The sequence below is a fragment of the Saccopteryx bilineata genome, chromosome 2, assembly GCF_036850765.1.
Source record: "Saccopteryx bilineata isolate mSacBil1 chromosome 2, mSacBil1_pri_phased_curated, whole genome shotgun sequence".
Lineage (NCBI taxonomy): Eukaryota > Metazoa > Chordata > Mammalia > Chiroptera > Emballonuridae > Saccopteryx > Saccopteryx bilineata.
In genome coordinates, this window is record NC_089491.1 from 247,196,913 (window position 1) to 247,222,107 (window position 25,195).

The 25,195-nt window shown below is 50.6% G+C and overlaps 1 protein-coding gene across 1 annotated transcript in view; it reads right to left on the reverse strand.

The window, feature by feature from the left end:
• GRIK4 (glutamate ionotropic receptor kainate type subunit 4) overlaps positions 1 to 25,195 on the reverse strand; it is a 379,418-nt gene that overhangs the window by 90,618 nt on the left and 263,605 nt on the right. Inside the window, exons 8-10 of the mRNA XM_066259819.1 lie at positions 15,176 to 15,337; positions 6,350 to 6,502; positions 5,300 to 5,404 (exon numbers count right to left, since the gene is read on the reverse strand). Coding sequence (XP_066115916.1) covers positions 5,300 to 5,404; positions 6,350 to 6,502; positions 15,176 to 15,337 — 420 coding nt within the window. The remainder of the gene's footprint in view (positions 1 to 5,299; positions 5,405 to 6,349; positions 6,503 to 15,175; positions 15,338 to 25,195) is intronic.

The following is a 25,195-nucleotide window of genomic DNA, read 5'->3' on the forward strand; positions in this document are numbered from 1 at the left end:
AAGCATTAGTGGTAAGAGATGTGGAGGCCGAGTTGCATTGGGATCAGCTATGGGGAAGAAAAGAAGCAGAGGGCAGAACAAGTCTGTTGGCTGCCATTGTTGCCTTTCCAAAAGATGATGAGCCCTTGCAGGGCTATATGATTCATTTATCCTGCATTCCCAGCCCTGGACACGGAGTCTGTACTCAACATTTTTATGCTAAATTTTAAGAATGAATGAAGTGAAATCAAACCATTTTCAAATACATGAAGCACTGGTAAAAAAACAAACGAACAAACAGAAAGCAGGGTAGGGTTGCATCCAGACAGGGTAAGGTTGTCGTCCAGACAGGAAGGAGGATCAGAGGCAGATTTTGATCAGTGCCTAGAATGTGTCCCTTGGGAGGGGTGTGTCCCTTGGGAGGGATAAGTCCCTGCCCAGTATAGGCTCAAGGAGAGGCCAGATGGCTGCTCCTCTCAGGAACACTGTGAAGAACATACTTGTGTTGTATTGGAAGATTAGACTAGAGGCCTTGAAGGATTCTTCCAGCACGTTCTAGGGTCATGTGCAGAGTGAAGAGACCTCGGACTTTGAAGACAGGTAGATCTGGACTCGGTCTTTAAGTCTGTGATTAACAAGCTGTATGGATGTGGACACATTGCTTGATCTTGCCCTGTTTCAGTTTCTCTCCCTGCAGGATGGAGAGAGTAGCATCTATGCATGGTTGATAAAAAAAAAGATGAGAAATTTTAAATACATATGCACACCACTCAGCACAGTGCATCATGTAGGAAACGCCCAATAAATGTTAGCTATTCTTACTATTAGGTCAGTAGAGTCAATTTTCTAGCTAATCACAGGACAAGCAGGAGAGAGTGCCATGCAGATCTAGTGTCAATAGTCCTGGGTTTGGCCGGGCCAGATGTTGAAAGGCTACCATCTCCACCGCACAGGGAAAGAAGTGCGATAGCCCCGTTGTGATAGACGGTGAGCCAATGAAAATGTCAAGCTCTGCCTCGTTAGCCAGAGACGTCAGATCCCCACCTCCCTCCTCAGCCTTCCCTCTCCCACAGGCTTAATTAGAGCCTGTTAAACCATTTCAGATCCTCAGATGAAAGACGCGCTCATCTTATTACAGCCCTAACAAAGTCGCTTGGGGGCTGCTCAGAATCTCTGATCCTTAGACCAAGTTAAATGAAAGAAATAAAGGGCCCTCTAATGCTGAACTTTTTTTTTTCCCCTTGCCTCTTTCAAGTATTTCTCTAAAATTGGGAAGGGAGATGATACTATTCCAATATTATCTAGGATGTCTTCTCAGGACTGGGAAGGGAGAGAGTATGAGATGAAGGAGAGAGGTCTCACACAGGCCAAAGCTGGGGGATGGAGCTAGAGAAACTGGCGGCAATGTGATTGGCTTCTACACCCTAACTAGGCGATAAGGAGATGACCCAGGTTCAGAAATGTCACGTCCAGGACACTATAGAGAACATCTTTCCCCAAATAGTCTTCAGCCGAAGTGCCACAGAGTCCCAAGATGGACAAACCCTCTCCAAACAGAATCAAAATAGTAATTTTTTAAATAGTATAAAATAACCCCTGAATTCTGAAAGACCACTTTTGAAATTGTAATAATCCCTTAATCAGCCACCAGTAGGGACCATGATATTCAGTTCAGGCATTTTACCAAGTACAACCCACTGAGGCCTGCATGGTGCTTTCTAATAATCAAAACTAGCTCTCCATAGTCAGTCGTCCAGACAGGAAGAAGGAAGAAAAAAAAATCCAAATGAGAAGACACCATCACTAGAGAAAGCCCAGCCCAGCAGGTCCTTGGGAGTCAGGGGCCCTCCTGGTTTGCAGCAGATAACAGCAAAGCAGGAGAACTGAGTGTAATGTTTTAATGAGGATCGAGGAGACTTAGGGACCCCAGAAAATGAAGAAAGCCAAGAGTAGGAGACACACGAGCATGGGCTTTACAGTTGGACAAACCTGGGCATGGATTCCAGCTCTGCTCAAAGTCCTTGCTAACAGTCTACTTGGGCCAAGCTCCTTCCCTCCCTGGGCTTCGTTTCCTCATTTGTGAAATGAGGGTTTATCTACCTTGGAGGTCTGCTCTCCAGATCAGTCATGATCTGTACAAAGTGACCGTGTGATATCTGGTACACAGAGGTACTCAAGAGATGTCATTTCCCTGCTCCTGCTAACTCTCCCTTCCCCTGCCAGCGTCACCTTGGATGGAATTGGGACCATATCAGAGCAGAGATATTGACATTCCTCCCATGCTGGATGAGAAGCACCATTCATTATCACTCCTCAATCAGCAGGGGAAGGACAGGTGTCAGGAGGTGAAGACTGGGCCGGTGACTGGGCGGAAGCTGAGGAGCAGTACTGTGAAGCTACATCTGTGTCCACAGACATCTTGCAAAGTTGTCATTGGTACTTACATAACCCGAGCCAGCCAGGAAAGCAGTAGGACAGTCACCAGGTTTGTTGAAGAAAGGTGGGTGATAAAAAGGATTATCGTAATCCACTTCATAAATCCAATCAGGAGTGTGTGCCCCTTCGTGCGGCTGAAGGTCAAAAGCACGGACCCTTTTAATGGTCAATTACGCAGCAGATTCCACTCAACGTCAGCTCAGAATGATGGGGGTGAGACGCAGAGAGGTCAAGGAGGAGTTCTATGCAGAGAGGCTGCAGTTGACCGACATTCTTCTCCAGGGCATATCTGTCAAAGCGTAATCTGTGGACCACCAGCATTATAATCATCTATCTGGGTGGTGGTTAAGAATATACAGATTCTTGGAATGCACCCAGTTTTACTAACTCAGAGTTGTGGGGCCTGGAAATGTGCATTTTAACAAGCACCACTGGTCCTTTTTGTGCACACCTCAGTTTGAGCAGCCCCACCCTACCCCAACACTGCGTGCTGCCGGTGATGGTGCTTCTTAATCCTGTGGCCAGGAAGCTGAGAAAAGCCAGCCTGAGTGGCAGCTTCTGGAGAAGCAGTTACGTTGAAGAGGTGCTTTGAGTTTAATCAGCTGTCATTCAAGTGGAGGTAGGATCAGGGCCACCAGCCAACTCGACCACCACAAGTGTTGCTTGATGGAAGGGGTCCTAGAAGTGGGCTCTTCTCAGGGAACACTCGGAAAGCAGGGGTCAAAGCCAACAGCAGTTTCTCAAAGCCTTCGACTGGGCTTTCCACGGGGTGGGTCTGGGGTTTGGCGTGAGTGTTATGTTGTCCTAACTATTGCTTTTCCACACGGCTATCTCCACACTCTCACTTCCATAGCCTGTTTTATTTCTTTTTCTGCAACGCCAATCACTACTGACATCATATATTTGTTTGCCTACTGTCTATCTCTAGAATCGTGTCCACAACCACAGACACTTTGCCCATCTGTTTAACCTGTGCCCAGAATCGAACCCAGCACACAGGAGGCAAGGCACTCACCCGATACTTCCTGAAATAATGAGAGTGTTCTTGACTTCCCAACCTCCCAGCGTATTGGAGCTCAGGGAGAAGTCTGCCTGATAATTTCCCCACAGTCTGACTGCTTCATTTGTTCAGGAAAGTATGAGCCCAAGGGCACGATTTGAGTTTAATAACCCCAAGCTTCACTTAATTTTTTGTGTCAGTCTCCCCTCTGCCCCCAGACTGTGAGCTCTCTTCCCATGCGGGGACAGTGCCTGTCTCAGCTCTGACACACCGCGCAGGCTCAATAAACGGCAGTGAGGTGAAGGAAATGACCACTTCGCAAGACTCGTCCCGTAGTGTCAGCCACCTACGGAACGCTGGCCTCATCCGGGAAGTTACGAAGAACAGTGGCAGTTGTCATTGCTTCAAGATCACATCGCTCTGGCCCAGGCTGTGAGCTGTTCATACAGCTGTGGCTCTTTTCTCTCTGTCTGAGGCCCTTTCCCTTTCCATTCTGTGATCCGAGAAGGGTGACCTGGCCTCATGGGGCAGCATAGTCAGTGTCTTCCCAGAAGGAATTCAGTGGGGGTTTGTGAACCTCCCAGATACGGGCACAGAGCGGCAGGCGACAGGTGTGCGGGGCCCCCACAGCGCTATCCCAGGGTGCCACCAGAAACACTGGGAGCCCTAGCCTAGGGCTACCCAGGCAAACTCTTGGCAGGCAGAGTCTGAAAAATCTGCATTTCTTACTAAACTACCAAGGCCGTGTTAATGTCTGATTTATCAGAACGGCTAAGAACCTGGGCTACACAGTTAGAGGAATTTGAGTTCAAAACCAGCTGTCATGACTAATTTGTTCCAGGCCAAGTCAGTCCATCTCCTCAGTTTCCCCACTTATAAAATAGGGGTTAATAAAAAGCACCAGCTTCGCAGTCACATGAGAAAATACATACGACACACTTCATGGGATACGTGGAAACGGCAATGACATTGATGACAATGATGATGATGACAAGTAATAAGATGATGGTGAAGAAGATGAGTCATAATAATGTCCTAGAAAGCGGTGGCATGTCCCTTTGCTCAGCTACTCTGACAGCTAAGAAGCTCTTCATAGGGCTGCTCCCTGCCGTAATTAGCGCACCACTTGCTATTTCTCAGACTTTCCTGAGGCTGAAGAAGGGCGGGGCTAAAGATAGAGAGGTGATTATCAGGGTGATAGGAGGTTGGAAAATGTTCAGAGAGGCCATGGAGCGGCTGTCCGAATCCCTGTTTCTTCTGATGTGACAGAATTGAAGAAAAGGAGAAGAACGCGAATGGAAGGAGAACAAGGAGAAGAGTAGGGGGTGGAAAGAAGCTACAAAGGGCAAAGCACCGCTAAGCTGACCGGAGACGATGGCAGCAGACGGGGAGGAGGGGCATCACTGGCATGGTGGGGGTGAGTGTTGGGTTGGTCAGAAAGAGCTGACAGGAGGGACTTGGCCATCCATTCCAATCTAAAGAAATTCCTCAGCCCCCAGGGGATCTGATCTGTGTCTAACCTGGATTCTAACAATGATTCCAGGGTTACAACAAGATTCAGGAAGTAGAATAATCCAAAATAGTGGACAAGGCTTGGGAATTCCTTCTTTCATGGCAGCCCCTTGCCTCCCCTCTCCCCATAATAAAGCGTGTTTGCCTCCTTCTGGTATTTTGCTGGGGCTGCAGCCCCTTGACCCACATGGGCTGAACCTCGTGGCAGGAAGGGGCAAGCCAGTGCAGGCCAGGAGCCGTACACAGTCACAGCCTGTTGTCCTGGGGGAAACTGGGAGCAGGAGGCCATCCTCAGAGCCAGGGAGAAAAGGACTGGAGACACAGAGAGGAATGAAGAGGAGGTCTGCCACTGGGCATCACAGCCAGGCTTACCTGTCGAAAGCCATTCCTCGTGAACTGTAAGATCTTCAAGGCATAGTTGGACCTCTGGCCTTTGCTGTTGAATTCAATGTGGCCGGTGAGACCTTCCAATTCTACCTGTCCAGGAGAGAGTGAGTTACAGCACCAGATAGGTCCCTGTGTTCCACCTGGCCCGGGCAAGCATTCCACACATGCGCTACATAAGGATGCCTATATAGCATGCCCAAGGAAGGGGGCACCATCAAGCTCCATCCTTCCGTCCACCTCCAGCCACAGGCTCTTGAAATGACAAGTGTGACATCTCTGAAACCAATTCAGAATTAGCCGGGGCTGGAGGAGGGGAAGGATGCCCCACACCTAATGACCTCACAGCTGCTGCATAAGCCAAGACGCTAGCTCGAGCTCAGATTCCCCCGAGCCCCACCGCCAGGCCCTCGCTGTAATAGCATTTATCCTATTTGGGCAGCTGCTCACCCACTCCCGGACTACAAGAAGTCAGAATGACCTGACTTAAATGCAAAATCCAAGCCATTTTCCTCCAGGCTTCTCTGACAGGTGATGTCTTCTTCGTGGGCTAGAGAGCCCTATCCCTCCCACTGGAGAACACATGGCTGAGAACACAGGAAATCCAGCACCAAGTTAGAGTGCTGAGCCTGAGGGATCACTGAATATAGCAGCGGTTTTCACCTCGACCGGTAGTTGAAAAACACTGGTCCATAGCAGCAGCAGCAGCAGCAGCAGCATCCATCCTGTTGTGGGTGGAGCTTTGCTGGGACCACCTGTGAGCCAAGGGGTCAGGTCCCAAGCCTGGAATCTAGGAAGCCTCGAACAGTCTAAATTTTCAAGGGCCACTGTCATGTAAACAAACTTGCCAAAGATTCCTGATGATTTTAGGGATTGAGGAACAAACGGGACCCATGACACACTGGAGGGGGCTGCCACAGATGGTGTTTTGTCTGCGGCTGAGATAAAAGGAGGAGGCCTGGAAGTGAGTGACTGTGAAGCCATTCCCCCACAGTGCCCCGGCCGGACAGGGCCCACAGCGCCCCAGCCAGCCCTCACCATGCGCAGGTAGTTCATGAGGCTGGTGCCATGCTGCCAGATCTGGGCTGAGCCGCAGGACAGGGGCTTCACGCCGATCTCCTGGCTCCGGTTCAGCTCCTGCACCGCGGTCACCACAGCATAGAGGGCATCAAACAGCAGGGCTGAGGACAGCTGGGAGCGGCAGAGAGCCGGATAGCAGACAGCATCCCAGAGAGGAGGCCGGGCAGGGAGGACAAGGGAGGAGGAGCAGAGAGAGGTGTGAAGGAAGAGAAGGGAAAGAAGGATGAAAAGAGAGAAACAAAATACAGAAGAAATAAGGGTGTGTCTTTGTTGCTTTTGGCCCACCTCCTAGTTAGTCTCCAGACCAGGGGTCAGGAAACTTTTTGGCTGAGAGAGCCATGAACGTCACATATTTTTTGTTTTTTATTTTTTATTTTTATTTTTTTTATTTTATTTATTCATTTTTAGAGAGGAGAGAGAGAGGGAGAGAGAGAGACAGAGAGAGAGAAGGGAGGAGGAGCTGAAAACATCAACTCCCATATGTGCCTTGACCAGGCAAGCCCAGGGTTTCGAACCAGCAACCTCAGCATTTCCAGGTCAATGCTTTATCCACTGCACCACCACAGGTCAGGCATCGCCACATATTTTAAAATGTAATTCCATGAGAGCCATACAATGATCTGTGCACGTTACGCATTATCCAATAAAAATTGGGTGTTGTCCCAGAGGACAGCTGTGGTTGGCTCCAGCCACCCGCAACCATGAACATGAATGGTAGGAAATGAATGGATTGTAATACATGAGAATGTTTTATATTTTTAATGTTATTTTTTTATTATTATTAAAGATTTGTCTGCAAGCCAGATGCAGCCATCAAAAGAGCCACATCTGGTTCGCAAGCCATAGGTTCCCGACCCCTGCTCTAGACTAACTTCACATCCACTAATAGTCCAGGTGCTAGCCCAGGGCAGACAATGGTGGCAAAGGATCGGACCAACAAGCGAAACTTTTGGGCCCAAAATGACTTCAAGGATATCCTTTTCTCTCTGCTTCAGGTAAGTACCAACTGTCATTGCTTTCAGGAACCCCCAAGGGACTCAGGAAGGGACAGAACCCAGCCACCGCCCTCACAGATGCCCATTCTACAAGACTCGGCTGTTTGTCCTCGCTGTACGGACTACTACAGCCCACTCTGTACTATTCATATGACGGGTATGGATGAAGTACATGGTATGATCAAAGCTAAAAGACAAGCAAGACCTTGTTCCGTGGTAGATTACAGTGGAATAGGGGAGAGGGGACAGGGAGATGGGACACAAGAAGGGTAACATGAAGCTCAGGCGGACCCACAAAGGTCTGTGGGGGTTCCAAAGAGGAAGCTAGCTTATCTGGTTGGGTGATCAAGAAAAGGCTTATTGGAGGGTGCAGCGCTGGAACCGAACACGACAGGATTCTGGCAGAGAAATGATTGAATGTGGGAGTAGCGAGCAGCTAGGGAAGTGGGAAAGGCACTCCAGAGACGGAACCATCTGAGCAAAGACGAGGTGGAGAGTGCAGAGCACCCCTGGAGGGGGGATGGGAGAGGAAGAAGCAGGAAGCCAGGAACCAGGCAGGTCACTGCTGGAGGGCCTGACGACCAGGGAAGAGGCCAGTTCAGTTTTGTCCATATTTTCACCTCCCCATTACATTGCAAACTCTAGGGGCAGGAACACACAAGGCTTTCATCTCCCACCCTGCACAGCCTGCAGCACCCGTCCTGGCAGGTGGCAGCCTCTGACACACACTTACTGAATCCAATTACATTTGGGGTGAAATCTGCCCACAGGGCTCAGCCTGACCACTACATCAAGTTAAGTGGATGTTAGCATCCCTTGGGGAGGGGAAGGCTGAGGGGTCTGGGTGAAGGTGGTTGAAGCAGAAAAACAGAAGACTCTTGTGCTTGGAGAATGTGCCACCCATGGAGGTGGTGACACTGGGCTGTGTACATATGGTCCCTGACAACAGAAGTATACTGAGTATGAACAGCTCTAGGGGCCCTGAGGGGAGGCCTAGGAAGGTAGGAGAGGCCTTCAGGAGCAGTGATGTCGGACACAGGAAGTCACACACCAAGGAAGTCCATTACCAAGCCGGTTCCTTCACGGAACTGTGACATTCCGTCATGGGCAATGCAATACTGCCCCTTCTAAGCCTCCTCTTCCAACATAAGAAATAGTTGAGAGCGCTCTCCATGTGACTTCTTCCAACCTTCCTCCTCCCTGGCCGGGCCCTCAGATGCTGGACCCTCCAAGCTTGGAGGCAGGGAGACCATTTTGGGATCTCTTGGATTTTTTTCAAGCTTTCCAAACAGAGTGTCCACAGACTGAAACAGTGAGGTGCAGGGAAAAAAAAGGCTTGAGACCAGGAGCACTGAGCCCGGCTGCTCCCTGCCTCACAGGTGTGTGAAAGTGCCCGTCACTGTGAGTGTCAGGAGTCCTCATTCCTGAGGGAGGTGACTGGGCACCCCCAGGGGCAGACGAGTGTCAGCAGGGGCTCGGGAAGCAGGTGTTGCCCCACCGAAGGTACTGGGGAGTAATAAGAACAGAGACTACAGGGAGGGAAACAGGCTCCGAAGAATGACTTACTTCATTCACAGTTTTGCTCTATGTTGAGCAAGGAGATCTGTAATAGGAACCGGGCAGGCTGACTGGAGAATCTTCTTAAAAGGCAATTATAGGGAAACTCAGGCAAATAACGTTCTGTACCCCAATCCAAGTTCAGGGGTATTGCAAAACTGCCTGGCCGGCGTGTTCTTTCTTTCTCCCTCTTAGCCTCCTTCTCTTCTTCTCTTACTCCTTTTTTTTCTTCCTCCCCACATTATTCAGTCACTGTGATCTGACAGGGACCCTTCCTCTGCCAAAGCCTTACAGCCAGGCGTGAGCCGCTGCATCCCGTCTGCCTGCATGGGCTCTTCTGCCCTCCCCCCCAGCTCCAACACCCCTCCTTTCCCAAAGCCTGGTCCTGAAGCCTCGTGTGACCTGCAGACCCAGGTGGTAAGGGCACCTCATGGCACTTGGGACCACTGGGACCCTCTGCAGTCCTGCTAAGCTGTGCTGACCCGCACGGCTCCTCTGAGTCCCTCCCACCTGTCACCCTCCATTCCTGTCTTCTCCATCCCACTGCCCTTCCCCTTTGCAGCTGAGCCCCTTCATTTGATTCAAGCTCAACTGAGTGGTACCTGACGCTTCTTGGCCAGTTTACAACTGTCCTTGTCCTTCGCACATAATTCATTTTCCCCTGAGCACATGTGACTCCTTCATTAACGGGCTTCTCGTCTCTCCTTGCCAGAGGACACATGGAAACTGGGAATGCTGCAGACTCTTCCTTTCCAGCCTAGACAGACCCCCTCCCGAGGGAGAGTGAGTCACCCCTTACTGACACTGGCTTCTAGATCCTTCAGTTCGGCTATTGATGTGACACTTGAAACTCACTTCTTTCCTACCTTCCCCCTTATTTCTCAGTTAATCTCTCCATTTTGAAACCCTCAAAATCACCAAGCGTGAGAACTGGAAGGGACCCTAGAATTCAAACAGTCCAACCATCCTCTCATTTTACAGACGATGAAGCTGAAGTTCAAAGAGCTCTCCTCTTGCCCAGTGTCACCAAGCAAGACAGGAGCAGAGCCGGGACAGAAGCCAGCGCCGCTGTCCTCGGCCTGGTTTTCGACCTTCCCTGGGGTGCTCTCTCCACCTCAGTCCCCAGCAAGGCAGCTCCAGAGCCGGGGTGTGCCATGCTCCAGCACATTGATTCCTGTGCCTAGCCCCCTGGGACAACATGGACAATCCTAGATGCTGTCAGCTGCTCAGCAGCAGATAGAGCATGAGACGCATGGACCGGAGCTGAGCACCGGGGAAGCAGGTGACTAGGGGCTTCTCTGTTGTCATGGGTTTGCTCATCACCCAATTTACCTCTTGACCTGACTACCCTTGTGTCAACCCTCAGTTAAGAGCTTCTTAGAACTTTAGCTGGAACAAGACCTCAAAGGGCAGGACAGAGAGGGCGGCGGGAGGGTCCTCAGCACCCATTCTTCCCTCTTCCTTCCTAATATGAGTCCCTTTCCATTGGAAAGGGGAAGTCCTCCCCTTCCCCCAAGCAGCCACGTGCTCTAGGGGCGGCCGATTCAGCCCCAGCACCCCAGTAAACCTGAGTGGTCCAGGAGTCATCCCATCCCCCTAATAACACGTGATTCAGGACTCGGCATGGGGCCCAGTTCCGACTAATGAGACATGAACTGAGGCCTGGAGGGAGGGACGGCTTCTCAGAAGAGCTTCCTATCTCTAAGACAGGTGCAGCCCTGTGTCTGGACACGAAGCCTGGACCAGGAGCAGTCATCTTGGTTCCAGCCTGGGGATGAAGTTGGCACCAGGGTGACACAGCGGAGATGCAAGGAACCTAGGTCCCAGTGACATCGCTGGAACCTGCCCTACCTCTCGACTCGCTGCAATACAAAACCACACATTTCCTTTCTTCTTCTTCTTCTTTTTTGCATGAGGCAGTTGAATTTGGGATTTCTGTTGCTGAAAGCTGGGAGCACCGTAACTAGTCCTGAGGCCCTGGGGACCCCCTGTTTCCTTAGGGGTATTGTTGACCCAGGCCCCCAATGAGGCTTGGGCCTCACACCCTCTTTAAAGGCCCCTTCTTCTCACAGGGCTGCATGCTAGTCTGAGAGGGACCTTCATCACTGCACACTTACCAATACAGCCCAACCTGCCATTTCTCTCCCTCCCTCTCTCTCTCTCTCTCTCTCTCTCTCTCTCTCTCTCTCTCTCACACACACACACACACACACACACACACACACACACACACACACACACCAGGTCCTAAGTCCTTCCCTGCATGTGGTTGCTACTATGCCCACTCCGTTTACACGAGGCTTTCATGGTCGATGTCTCTTATCAGCAAACGACCCAGATGCTGGGAGAGCAGCGTGTGCCCGTGACCCATGTCCCTTGCCATCTCAAACCTCGGGGCCCTCAGGGTCCTTTGAGTGCTCCTAGGAAATACAGCTCCAGCAAGGGCTGTGGGGGCCGGGAGCAGACGGGAGGAACATCCGCGAGGTCTCAAGGTCCCTGTCTCCCCTCCATCTGTGTTCTGCCTCCAGGGAGGTGACATGGTGACCCAGGTGACATGTGTCCAGGATGCTGTAGGCATCTCAGGTCCTCTCTGCAGTTCAGCCTGGTCTGATCTGAACTGAAAACTCCCAAGGCCCAGACGTCCAGTCTTCCCAAGGCCCTCCGCACATAACCAGACAGCCCCTTTCCCAGGGTCCCGGCAACCTGCTCAGACTCTCAGCTGGCTCCTCACCTGGTTCCCTGAGACCTCGCCTCCCACTCCTCGCCCCTCAAGCCCATCTCCGAGAAGTCGCCAGTCTCCTCCCTCACCCAGTTCTACCTCTGATGGTGTGCAAACTTGTAATCTCTCACCCACCAACTTTTCCATCTCTCTTTAGATCTCTATCCAGAAGTATTTTTGCTCTCCTAATTGCTTTCTCCCTCTGATATTATTTACCAACTTAGCTCTGGAAAGCACTTGGGACTTTCAGTTGGGGAAAAGAGGTTCTGGTACGAAACAGCGCCCCAAATACGACTCCGTTCCTGGGCCCACCCTCCACCGCCTCCCTCCGGGCTCTCGTCCCCTTCCCTTCCCTGTGACCCCCCCCCCCCGTCTATATGTGGCCTCCATTCCCCATCTGGGCATGCCTGTCTCTTGGTCTTGTCTCTGCTTCTCGTAAATAGTCAATCCCCAAAAGCCTCAATCCTCATTTAAAATTCTCTCCTCTTTCTTGGCACCAAAATGTTGCTTGGCAAGGAACCCTCAATTCTCTTGTTTTTATATTTTCATTTGGTTCTTCATTGCTATGTTCTTTGGAGTTGTTTGTAAATTGTTTAGGCGAATGAAAGACTCCGTGTGAATGTCGATGAGTCAATCTGACTCAGGGACTTGTGGCTGAGTTTCTTCCCCTTCCCCTGAAATAAAAATAAAAATACTTTCTAAACATACACCCTCAACTCCCTGGTCACTGGTCCCAGGGGACTTCTTGGATGCCCATTTGTCTCCGAGCCTCTGTAACTTAAACTCCAGCCCCAGTACACCACCAGGACAGGAATCATTACGATCTCATGGAATAGTTCTTACAATCTGGGCTTTAGTTAGTGAAACTAACTAACAAACATCTGTTTTAGCGTAACTTCTAATCACTCAACCTCACCACCTGTAATCTAAAGACTTCCACATTTTTTTGTTCCCTGCGGCATGATTAACAGGGATGCGCGTGAGACTAGCGGAGATGTGTGTCCATTTGTGACGCTCCTTCCCTGCACCGTCTCAGGCGCCCCGCACAGTCGCAGCTTGCTGTCACCCACCTTCCGGAGGTGGGGTTCAGCCTGGGTGGGCAGCACTGAACTGACTTCCCTGTTACTCCTCAGCTCAGCCTCTCGGAGCCCTTAGGACTGGGCGCCCCTCCAGCAAGCTCCGCCCGGAGCGCCGTCAGCCCAGCTGTGAAGGTGAGGAAGACAGGGAGGCGCACACACAAGTCGGGAGGAAGAGAAACAGGAGAGGAGGAAGTGCCAAGAGTGAGGAGGGACCACACAGTGTCGGAGAGAAAAAGGAACAGGAAGAGAAAGGAAGGGGGCCAGGGGACAGAAGGAGACGGAGAGGAAAGCAGGAGGGACAGAGAAGGGAGAAAGAAGAGAGGTTGGCACTGAGATGGAGAGGGAGAGGGAGGAGAAAGAGGGGGAGATGAGGGCAGTGGAGGAGAGGGAAGAGGGGGGAGGAAAGCAGGTCCCTTCCGAGACGGGAGCTGCTCGCAGCAGCCTGTTTACAAAGCTGATGGGGAGACGAAATCGGGCTGTGCTTTCCTGGAACTGGTTATTTCTTCCCCAGCAAAGGAAAGAGCGGGCCTGTGGATGCTGGGAATGGCAGCCCCGGGAGGGACAGGAGGAGGCACTGCTTTTTAAGAGACAGTTGCTAAAGGGAGAAGGCTTGAGAGAGATTTGTTGCTGTTAGAGCGGGCAGCTTCCTTTCCAACTTCTTGGATGTGAAGAGTCCCTACAAAGGCCTCCCTTTCCTTCTCGGAGGCCCCAGAGCCCAGGGCGGGCGGTTCTCCACCACTGAGAGGCAGATGCAGGCTCTAGTGCAGGCTGCTTTGGAGCACCAACCCCTGGGGAACCTCGTACGCCATCTAGCTCTTCAGTGCCTCAGTTTCCTCACTTGTCAAAAGGGAGTGCGTGACCACTGTGATCTGTTACTAGGATGCCAGGAGGAGGAAAAGAGGTCAAGGTGGGGTCATCTCGGGGAGGGCTGCCATATTCTTCCATTCTGCACTGAGCTAAAAGCAAACGGACGAGCCCCCTTGTCTCCTGAGCTGGAAAGAACCCAGCTCCCACTTTACCGGCAAGAGAACCAAAGGGCCTTGGCCAAGAGGAAGACAACGAACGGAGAATCCAACTCTGTGACCAGTTCTAGGTCTCAGGCCTGCCTGGCCCTCCGGAGTAGCCGGGAGCGGGTAGGACACCGCCAACTGTACCCTTGTTCTCTGCCCTGGCACTTAGGGGGTCCCCCAAGAGAACTCACCTTTCCCCAAATGCCCCCCAAACACTCTTAGGGAGCAGAAGACGCTGAGGTCTTAGGCGGTGTGAGACTGGATTGGGAAGGAGGAGACTGCCCCCCTCCAGAAAAGTACCCAATTCCATTGCCATCTCTTAAACCTGATCCTTTTCCATTTCTTTACACCCTGAACTCAGCATTCCACCTGCCTCCCTCACTCATCATCCATTTGATAAATATTCACTGATGACTTTCACTTTGTGGGCCAATTCACAGTACAGTGTGACAAAGGCAAGACAGTCTCAGAGAAAGGCAAAAGAGCCTCGTGGTTAAGATGATAACCTGTAAACCCATCTGACCTAGGGTCTGACCCTAGTTCCTCTGCTCATTAGCTGCGTGACCTTGGGCTCCTTACTTAACCTTTCTGGCCTCAGTGAAGATACTGATAGTACGTAGTTACCTCAGAAAGTTATGAGCATCACATAAGTTGCCTTGGGGGGGTTTTGGAGGCTTACCTGGGACATGGCTAGGACAGGACCTTAGAAAACCACGCAATTCCCATGTCTTGAGAACCTGTCTTTTCACCAGTGGACACAAGGAAACATACTAGACCTGCCCCGTGAAGTAAGGACATCAAACCCGATGGCGGAAGGCAGGGAAACCTTTGCCCCATCACACACACAGCAGGGAAGGAATGCGAGGAGGAAGAACATGGGTGAGGCCGCAGAGGAAGCTTCCCCAGATGAACTCCTGCAGCAGTGGACCAGAGTGATGGAGAGAGCACCGGACCAGGAGTCAAAAGTCTCAGGCTCTAGTTTTACCTGGCGATTGCCCTTGAGCAAGATCCCCACAGCTCTCATTCCCAGCCTGGGCTTCTATTCCCCTAACTGAAATATAGATCAGCTAAAGGTCTTTCCAATAGTCATATTCTGGGATTCTAAACATGGGCAGTTCTCAGTAACAGTAGTAGCAGCAGCCTGGCCACAGGAGGCTTACAGACATCAGTAATCGGCCACTCAGTGCCTCCGCACACCCCTCTCCCTGCTGTCTCCTCCACCCAGCGTGCTGTTTACAGCTCACAGTAGTGCAGACACTCTTCCCTTGTCACTGCATCCCAGGCTCCTACACACCTCTTTTTTGAGCTGAGCCAGGAGCAGATTAGATTCCTGGAGGATTTGCTAGACGTCCCAGTGGCTGGCCCACAGAGGGGCATGTGTGGAGGCGAAGGGACACCAGGGGAGGGGCTCTGACGGTACTTACCGCAGGCCCAGGGAAGGGCACGTGGTCACAGTTCTCCTGCCAGGACTGGTTGAGGCTCTGGGCAAACTCTTGGAAGAAAGCATGTGATTGGTTGAAAATGGAAAATCCCAGGATGTTGACACGATCGTCCAGAAGGCTGTCCATTCGCTGGAGCGAGAACTCCTGGAAAGACCCAGCAGTCAGACACAGAACAGAGTCAGGAGGGGGAGCCCTGGGGACCAGACTGTGCTGGCGCACACCTCGGTGTCTCACTCTAGTCCAGTGAACACATCGGCAGGTATCCTGCGAGGCACTCGGGGTGCAGAGGCCAAGAGTTGTTCTGAGAGCACGCAGTGTCGGGAGAAGGGAGGGAGAAAAAGAAATAAGCAGAATGATCTCCAAGAAAGGTATGTGTAAGATTCAAGAGATGATGAGAGAAAGAAAACACTAATGTGCCTGGTGGAGGCGGAACTACGTCCACAGGAAGTATGACCACTGAGCTGACTCAAAGGATGCAGAGGCACTTTTCTGGGGGAAAAAAAATGTGAGTGGGCAAAGGTTATTCCAGACAGAAGTCACCGTAAATACAAGGTCACAGAGGGGAGAAAGCATGGCTCTCTCAGCTAGCTGCCCACAGAGTACACTGATAGAAGCGTCGCTTCTCTAAGTGTGGTCCGCAGAATACCCGCCATCAGACTCACCCGCATACCTTTAAAAAAAAGTGATGACTCCTGTATCCTGCCTAATGCCAATGGAATCCGAGGCTCTGGGGCTGGAGCCAGGAGTCTGCATTTTCAGCAGTTGCCAAGTTTGGGATTGACTGAGTTAGCGCATAGGATGCACGGCGGTGGGGGTGGGGGTGGGGGTTGGAGAGGGCAGAGAATGGTAAGAAATGAAACTGGAGAGGTTGGCAGGGCCACAGCATCGGGCCTGAATGCCAGGCTGGGGAGCTTGCACTTTATCCTGCCTGTGATGGGACCCGAGGGGACTGTCCGCAGAGAAGTGACAAGATCAATTTTACTTTCGAAGAATTGCAAACTGCAGGTCAGAGGTAGGGTTCATTTGGGGTTTTTTTTGGTTCTTGTTTTTATTTTTTCATTCATTTAACAAACACTCAAGGCTTATTGTGTGTCAGACAGAGGCTCAGATGTTCTGGGCACAGAAAGTATGAAGGAGGGACAGTTCCTGCTCTCGAGGAGCCTGCAGGTTACTGTGAGAGACAGATTGTAAGTAAACACATAAGTGCATGCAATTTCAGGTATCCGTGGGGGGCAAGAGTGGGGACTGCTGCTCCAGATGACGCAGTCCCAGAAACCCCATCTGGGGCATGGACATTTAGGAGCTCAGTGGAACCTTCCTAGAAGCCATGGTCCTCATCCAATCACCTGGCCTTGGCCCGGCCTTATCTCAGCAAGCTAAAACCTGCAGGCATGAGTCCCACTAAAGCCAGTCGGTGTCACAGGGAGGAGACTCACCCTCCTCAGGTGGGGCTGGGTCCAAGGTCCCCTGTGGCCCTCTACAGGGAAACCAGGCCAACAGGGTGTGGCTCACTCAGGTCACCACGCCCCACTCCTAGAGGAATGCCTTCAAATGTGGGTCAGGCCATGTTTGCACATTAAAGTCATCACACATTTATTTTGAGCGCTTCACACACAGCTCAGCAACTCATGAGCACGTGGTAGTTACAGACCTCAGGACTAACCCAGCGACCACTCAGCCTGACATGGCAGATGGCAGGTACCTGGGGCTTACTTCCTGGCTGGCCAGAAACATTGCTTTCCTTCCAGTGATCTCTTTTCTTAAGACTAGCCCCTCCAGGCTCCGGGCACAGCCTCTGCTTCCCCACTCCTGTCTACAGCCGGCCGCCGCCACAGCTTCAGGCTGCAAGCCCAACTTCCCGTACTCAGAGTCCAGCCCCGTTTGCTGCAGCTTGCAGACCAAAGTTATAAAGGTTCCTTTGGAGACAACAGCCATTGACACTGTGAAGTCAGAGGACGATTAGCTGTACTGTGGATGCCGCCACTTTCTTGTTAGGGGACCACGAATGTGCCCGGGAACACACTGAGTCGTAGGCTGATACGCTGCCCTGTCTCCCTAACAGGGCAGCCGCCCGTGGGCTGTGGGTTATCAGTAGGCACAAGAAGGCAGGTGGCTGATGAGAAGAGATGCCTCTGGCGAGGGAGAGGTGGTGAGGACACAAAGCCAGGCTGCTGTCTGGCCACCGAAGGGCCTCGCTGGTCATGGTTGGTGTGGGGAAGGGGAGCTGAAAGATGTCCCCTCTCTCTTCCCTTCTTCTCAGTGTGGGCAGCTCATTGCCTCCCCTCCAGTCTCTCCCCAGCCTGATGGAAGGAGGCCCATTTCAATAAAGTTCTGATGTCCTGGATGTCCACAGGCTCACAGTGGCAGCTGGGGGGATAGAGCAGGTAAGGGCTTTAGTGTTCACATCCAGGTCCTACGCCACGCCGGATGTATGACCTTCGGGAAGGTCTTTAACCTCTCTAGGCTTCAGATCCTCGCTTTGAAAAGCGGAAACTATGACAGCGGTCTCAGAGGTTGTTTGAAGGAACGTGTAAGATGCATGCACAAGGCTCAGCATCCTCTCTGGCACGTGAGGAAGTGCTCAACACGTGACCGTTGCTGAAACACGACTGCGAGATCTCGGGCAGCCTCCGGCCCTCTACCTCGTTCGTTCTCCTTGTCTTGGAAATCTGAGTTAGGAAGGTGTTTCCTTCAAGTGTAGGTGCCAGACAGAGTGAAAACGAAGATTGATCGCAGACACTTAAGAGACAGGGCTCCAGAAACCAGCTTAATTCTTGTCTTCTTATCCCTCAGTTATATTCTATTTTCAAAGGCCCCCTTAAGATGAAAAGATCCCAAATCTCCCTTAATAATTCATATAATAACTCACGGGAGAGCTTGTAAAAGAGTAACAAAGGGGGGTAGTATGTTTCCTTGTCATCATTTCCCAGAACACTCTAGGATTCTCCTCCTCACACGTCCTCACAGTTAGGAAGCGCTGCTTTTTGTCTAAACTTAGACTCTGCAGGTGAAACTGAAGTCTGGATTCTAAACAATTATGGGAACAGCTGAGCACGGCCAGTTTCTACACCAGAAATAGCTTCTAAGCCAGTAGTTCCCAAAGTGTGTTCCTCTGGACACTAGCTTTTTCCAGGAGAGGTGATCAGAAATTTCATAAAAATGAAGTTTCATGTTCAAATAAAGTTAGAAAATATTGCAATAGGTATCTGCCCTTTTAAGAGTCATAACACATGTCGGCATATTAAAGCTTAAAATAAGTGCTACACTGAGCAGCTTGTTTAATTTTGTTTAAACCAGAACTTTCCAAACATATTGATCATGGAAACCTCCCCCCACCCCAAACTTATGAATGTCTCACAGTAGTGTTCTTGAGCATACTTGGGGACATTCTACTCTAAACATAGTGAAACGTGTATCTTAAACCAATTTCAAGTGATGGAGACACTTTGCTGAGAGGGATTTTTCATAAAATTGACAAACTCCAGGGCTGGAGGGAATTAAAGGCCATCTGCCCACCACAAACTCTCACTCAGGTGCCTGTGACCTCCAGCCACACGGTCTGGCTAACTGCAATCCTCACTGAAATGACATAATGGGCTGGGAGCACTGGGGGTGACACAGGCTCTCATGGGGACTTTGGTTCTGTTCTTATACACGTGGTAGGAAGGGAAACCCTAAAGGCCCCCACTCCCAATGGAAGCGATTCCATGTGGCAGCCCCAGAAAAGCAGGACATCTGTAAGGCTGAGTGGCGAAGCAGAGGCCAAGCACATGGCTTTCTGACAGCCCTTGTTCCCATTACTCTGTCATGCATGTGGCCCTTCTCTCCAAAGGTCTACACGCTCCTGATGAGCAGAGATGTGTCTGCCTCGTATCTGAGCCCCACACTGCACCTGGCATAGTGCCTGACACCTGTTTGGTAAATGTTTGCTGAGAATTGCTGATTGAAGATGTTTCAATTCCCTTCAGGAGATGTGTCCAACTCCAATCACTAATAGCACTGTCTTATCCCTACAGAAGGCATTAGAACGTGCGTGGAATTTGTACCAATCCCTGAACTGTCCTCTGGAAGCTGCAGTATGGTACTGGGGAAAAACACATTCCTGACAGCTTGTTTTCTTATCACCAGGTTCTTAGTTACTTGTCATGTAAGAAAAGTTTTGCTAAATATGACACCGTACAAGGCTCATTCCTAGGTGTGGCTATTTGTGTCTAGAGAGAAGGCTTGAGTTAAAGTTCCAGATCTTCCAACCACAAATAATTATAGCAAAGCAATAATTATAATAATAACTGCTATAACATACTGACCTCCAGGTGTGTCCCTGGCGGAGCTCAGCACTTCGAAGAACCAAGCACGTCCTACAGCAGCCCCGTGGCACAGGAGTCACTGTTGCCACTTTATAGCCAAGGAACCTGAGACCCCGAGTGGGAAATGGCTTTCCCAAGGGCACCCAGCTGTGAACAAAGGGCTCTGGTTTCAATCCCAGACCCAGCTGACCTCCCAGTCCTCCTGGTACCACTCATCACTGTGTGGCCTCCGTGTGCGGGGCAGTGAGGGCTCGGGGCACTCGGAGTTCATTGTGATTGTGCTGTTAATAATACTGGCAAAATCGAGTTAAACTTGAATTCACAATATACAACTTGACTTTGAGACCCGTGAGAAGATTTGTAGCTAAGTAAGTAAAGGGATTACCAAGCATCAACTAAATCTCTGCATGAGAAGGATTTTAATTACAGTGTGTGTGTGGGGGGGAGGGGGTTGGACATGCTGTGGGCTCCAGAGTTAGCAACTAGACAATGACCTTGAGAACATGGGAGTACTGAGGGTTTGCCCCACACCACGCCTGTTCAGCATGAAGCAGCCAGAGGAGGCATCAGAAAACGCCAGGTGCGGCAGGTGGAGAGGAATGAGAAATAAATGCAGCATAATTGAAGATGTGTGGTTAACAAGCACAGAGAAGTAGGCAGTCAAATGCAGCTTCATGAACCTGGCCAACTTCTGCTGTTCAGGGACCCTAGCCAGGCCCAGTAAAAACCTCTCTACTGTCACCGTCATTGGAGGCACAAATAACCCCCTGCTGTCCTGTGCACTGTCTCGCTCAGCACTGTGTCCCCAGTGCCTGGAGAAAAATCAATGAAACCAAATGCTAGCTCTGTGGTTTTCATTAAATAATTAGAATAATAATTCTGCTGAAGAAAGTGGGTATAGATTTGGAGTTATAACATTTTAAATCAGATACTGTCAATCGGTATTTTGTCCTGGATTTTCCTTACGGAAATCCCATATTCCCCAAAACCAATCTTTGTTTTAAATTTTTTTAATGTTTTTATCGCTTTTATTTATTTATTTATTTTTACTGGATTTATCTCTTTTAATTTGACCAGTTTCCTTGTTACAGAATGGGAGAAATAAAAGATTTCACATGTTGCTGTGAGACTTAAAAGAGCTACCTGACTTAGAAGAACAATGGGAACATCCTGAGTTAACAGTCGTTTTTATTTATTTTTTTTTTATTTTTTATTTTTTTCATTTTTCTGAAGCTGGAAACAGGGAGAGACAGTCAGACAGACTCCCGCATGCGCCCGACCGGGATCCTCCCGGCACGCCCACCAGGGGCAACGCTCTGCCCACCAGGGGGCGATGCTCTGCCCATCCTGGGCGTCGCCATGTTGCGACCAGAGCCACTCTAGCACCTGGGGCAGAGGCCACAGAGCCATCCCCAGCGCCCGGGCCATCTTTGCTCCAATGGAGCCTTGGCTGCGGGAGGGGAAGAGAGAGACAGAGAGGGAAAGCACGGCGGAGGGGTGGAGAAGCAAATGGGCGCTTCTCCTGTGTGCCCTGGCCGGGAATTGAACCCGGGTCCTCCGCACGCTAGGCCGACAGCAGTCGTTTTTATTAGTCACAGTGAAATAGCGCAAGGCATGCATTTTGAGTGCAGGCCCAGGTATCACCCGCTTGCGGGGACGGTGAGGGTGGGAGCCGGCGAAGCCCCTGCGCTCCTGCAGAAAGCCCGCAGACCAGGGGTGGGATTCAGCTGACTTGCCCCAGTTTGGCAGAACTGATACCTAATTTTTTGTTGATTTTGGCGAACCGGTTGTTAAAATGGCACTTGTAATTGGGGTTCTCTCTAAGGTGGGTGCCTGGGCAGCCGTCCCATGTGAAAATCACAAATTCACATTCTTTACTCTTTTTAACATTCATCTGCACAACAGCGTATTCTAAGCACCCGTAGTAATGTTCATTCCGTCCATAGGTGAAAAAATTGCAAGTGAGGACGCCAATCAAGAAGCAATATGGAAATACCTTAAATAACAGTTTTATTGTTTTTTGTCAATATTATTTAATATTTTCTCACTAATATTTTAAAACTCTTTCTTATGACATAATCTAGTTTTGCGTACCTTTTACTGTTCTTATTTAAGTAATAAATGCATGAAATAATAAACTATCTTTCAGAATATCAGTTTTTTATACTTAAAACGGTCATTAGGGCAGAGAACTGGTTGTTAAGTTATTTGAATCCCACCACTGCTTCAGCCCCAACTGGCCCAAGAACCTTAACTGCTCCCTCCCTGCCAGGGGCACAGGCACCTATCAGTGTGCCAGTCCAAAGCTTCTGTGACCTCCGGGCTCTCTCCAAAGTCTGCCGCCTGGACCCAGTCTGTCTGACTGTGTTCCCTGCAGACCCTTCATTCCACAACGGCTCTTCTCCTAACAGCGGGGTTTCAAACAGTTTCTTGCTCTTCAGCTGCTGTCACCCAAAACTCAGCCTTTGGTCCCCTCTGCTCCATTGTTAGTCCCGGCCCCTCATGGCCCAGGAGGGAAGGCTAGCAGCCTTTTATACAAGTCACGGATGAAACATTGATTTCTTGCTGAGGATAATGACATGAACTACTGCCATCAACATGGCTGTGCACAGCTCCCGAGGCACCGTCGTATGTTGATTTTGGTCTTCACAAGCCCATGTGGAGTACACAGGCCAGGTTTCACTCCCACTCCCACTTGGTGCCTAGGAGTTAATGTCTTGTCCAAAAGACAGACGTGGGATTGAGATTCAGGTACCTGACATACCAGATCAGTGCTCGTTACGACATCCCTCCCTCCTGTGTGCTCAGCACTGGGCGAGGAGGCCAGCAGACACAACACACACACAAAAGGCATGCACCCTCCCCGAGCTTGTCAATGACTAACAGCTTTTCATGTCCTCGCCCCAGGAATACTGAGAACACCAAAAGATTCCAATTTCTTAAGCCATTTATGATTAGGAAGCTGGAATGATGGAAGGATCTCTAAGACCACCCCACTTCTAAACCTGAACTCTTATCTTTCCACCCCAATCTGGTCCTTTACATTGGTCCTCTATCTGTGAGTGTGACCAATAGCCACCTGTCATTCAAAATAGAATTTGGAACTCACCCTCCACTTCCTCCATTCTCACACACCCCATTTCATTCATGCATGTGTGCAACTCATTCATGGTCGCTGCAGAACATTTCATTTCCTTAACATTGCCTCCTCTCCACCCCCAGGGCCTCTATCTACCTCAATTCAGCTCTTCTCCAGCTTGTTCTCGGACTCTGAACTAATCAGTTTCACCTTCTCCAGTCTGGGCATTCCTCCAAGCTCCTATTGTTGGTGGGATCTTTCTGAACTGTCCATCTGACCATGACTCCCGCTCTACCTCTCAATGCTCTGACTACACACAGGACAAAAGCAAACTCCTTAGCTAACAACAGACATGTCCTTTCATGCTTTGATTCCTGTCTACCCCCTCTGCTCATTCATTACCTTGACCTCATCCATCACCCAAGCCAGGCAGAACTGACTGCTGTCTCCACTGGGCTGCCACTGAACCTCCCAGGTATACCGATCACTGCCTAAAGCTTTTCATCACACAAGTTTGTTCAACGCTACCTCCCGAAGACTGGGCGTTACTGAAGGCAAATGCACTTATGTTACCAGCATCAGCCCTGTTGCACAGCAGATAGAAAAAGGTCAACACTGTTGAGTGAATAAATTGAAGAAGGGGACGCCTTTAATGCTGTCCCACATCTTACCACATGGATAGCTTGGTCCCCTCAACATCCCAAGGCTCTCTTCATGGCTTTTCCTTGGGACCAAAAGCATAGCAGAGGCCAATACGCAGACCCTTGTCTCACAAGTGTCCTCTTAGCCTTTCTCATGACAGTGCTAGAGCCACCAGGAGTCTGCATCTCCTGGGTACCCTGCATCCTCTCCCTTCCTCCAGGTACCTGACCATTTATCTCCATCAAAGCTGAGCTCCCTGCAGGCAAGGTGATTGCTTTTTGTGTAATGGGTCTTCGAAGAAAGTAGCAACTGGGAGAATAATTCATACCTGTCCGTGAATTCCATTTAGCGGGAGATGTGGTCTTAAACTTCCCGGCTCCCAGCTCCCCCACATCCTTCTCCCTGCCGTCTCCTATTCACGGGGCTGACCATGTTCTGAACATGCACAGCCATTCCTCCTACGAGCTTTCTCCCTTCTGGGGTTTTCTATCCCAACATGACCTCAAAAGCAAACTGGATTCTGTCTTGCTCGTTGCTCTGCTCCCTGTCATGGACCCTGTGCCTGTGCTCAGCGAGTGCTCCATGTACGTTCATTAAGTGAATTCCTGTCCACCTGCTGATGCCTGCCAGGGTGGGACCGCCTTTACAAAGACTGCAGGCATGTGCTCCAGGGAAGAGGAAGGCAGAGCCCTCCCACCTCCACCCCAGCTGCGGTGACTATCTTCATTTTGTACTTAGACTACCGTTCTGTGGCCCCGGGACTAAATAAGTAGCTGTTAACTGTGAAACTGAAACCTGAGTGGGTCAGAGAGACAAGAGAAATGGCGGACACACCATGCTCTCCCTTAGGTTGGAAGGCACTTCTGCTCCTTGGCAGGCCCATTTCCTTCCTCTTTTGGGCATTGACGCCTTATCTCTGAGGTCCCCTGCCCTCCGGGTCCACTGATCAGGCATTGACGCCTTATCTCTGAAGTCCTCCTCTCTACCTCTCAGGTGATAAACTTCTCTTTCCAGGTCCCAAGGCATTAGCCGCAGGCATGTAGAGACCCAGGGCACCTCCCCCCCCCCCATCTCAGCAGGGTTGCTAGGAGCTGTAGAGGAAAATGAGTGATGCTGTCAATCAGCATCTCCGTAGCAGGACCAAATGATGGGCTCCCACAGGGACCCGGCATCGCACTGTCTCTGACATGCTCAAGATCACTCAGGACGCAGGTGACTAAGGCAGGACCAGGGCCCAGGGCCCTGGGCTCTCAGGTGGCTTCCCACAGCAGGAGGGAGATGCACAACACAGGAGATTTTTCAGAGCATGACCGTTTTTGCCTCATTCATTTTGCAAAAACCACGAGCCCCTCCTTTCAGACTCACAGCATGTAGTGCTAGGCGCTAGCTAGAATGACAGCGGTGAGCAAAGCCCTGTCCCTGTTCACAAGGTGCTCATCCTTAGAGGCAAGTGGGAGGCAAGTTCCGAGCAGCGAAAAATACAAGTGCTAGGAAGGCGGACAAAGGCGGTCCCCTCTATCAGAATTTCTGCTGATTTTCCTAAGCCGAGAGCTGATTGCAAGCTGAGGTCTGAAAGATGAGCAGGAGTCAGGCAGCCCGATGAAGAGGTGGGAAGGGAAACCTCTCAGACAAAGAAATAATGAAATATGCAGAGCGCCAGAGGAGCGAGGGCACCGGACAAATTCAGGGGACTGAAAGTCACTCCATCTGCCTGGGGTAGCGAGGAATACTGGAAGGTAAAGCCCAGAGTTAAAGGTTCATAGGAAGCTGTTTTGGACTTTATTCTGAGCATATTGGGGAGCTACTGCAGGTTTTTAAGCATGAGAGAAATACGATCAGGGGTAGTTCTGGAAAGATCTTAACTCTCAGTCAAGATAAAAATCCAGCTTTGAAACTCAAAGGAGAGGCCTCCACGGTGCAGGTTATGGCTAGAGGCTCCGGGGGATGGGCAGGTATCATGCTTACCACTGGGCT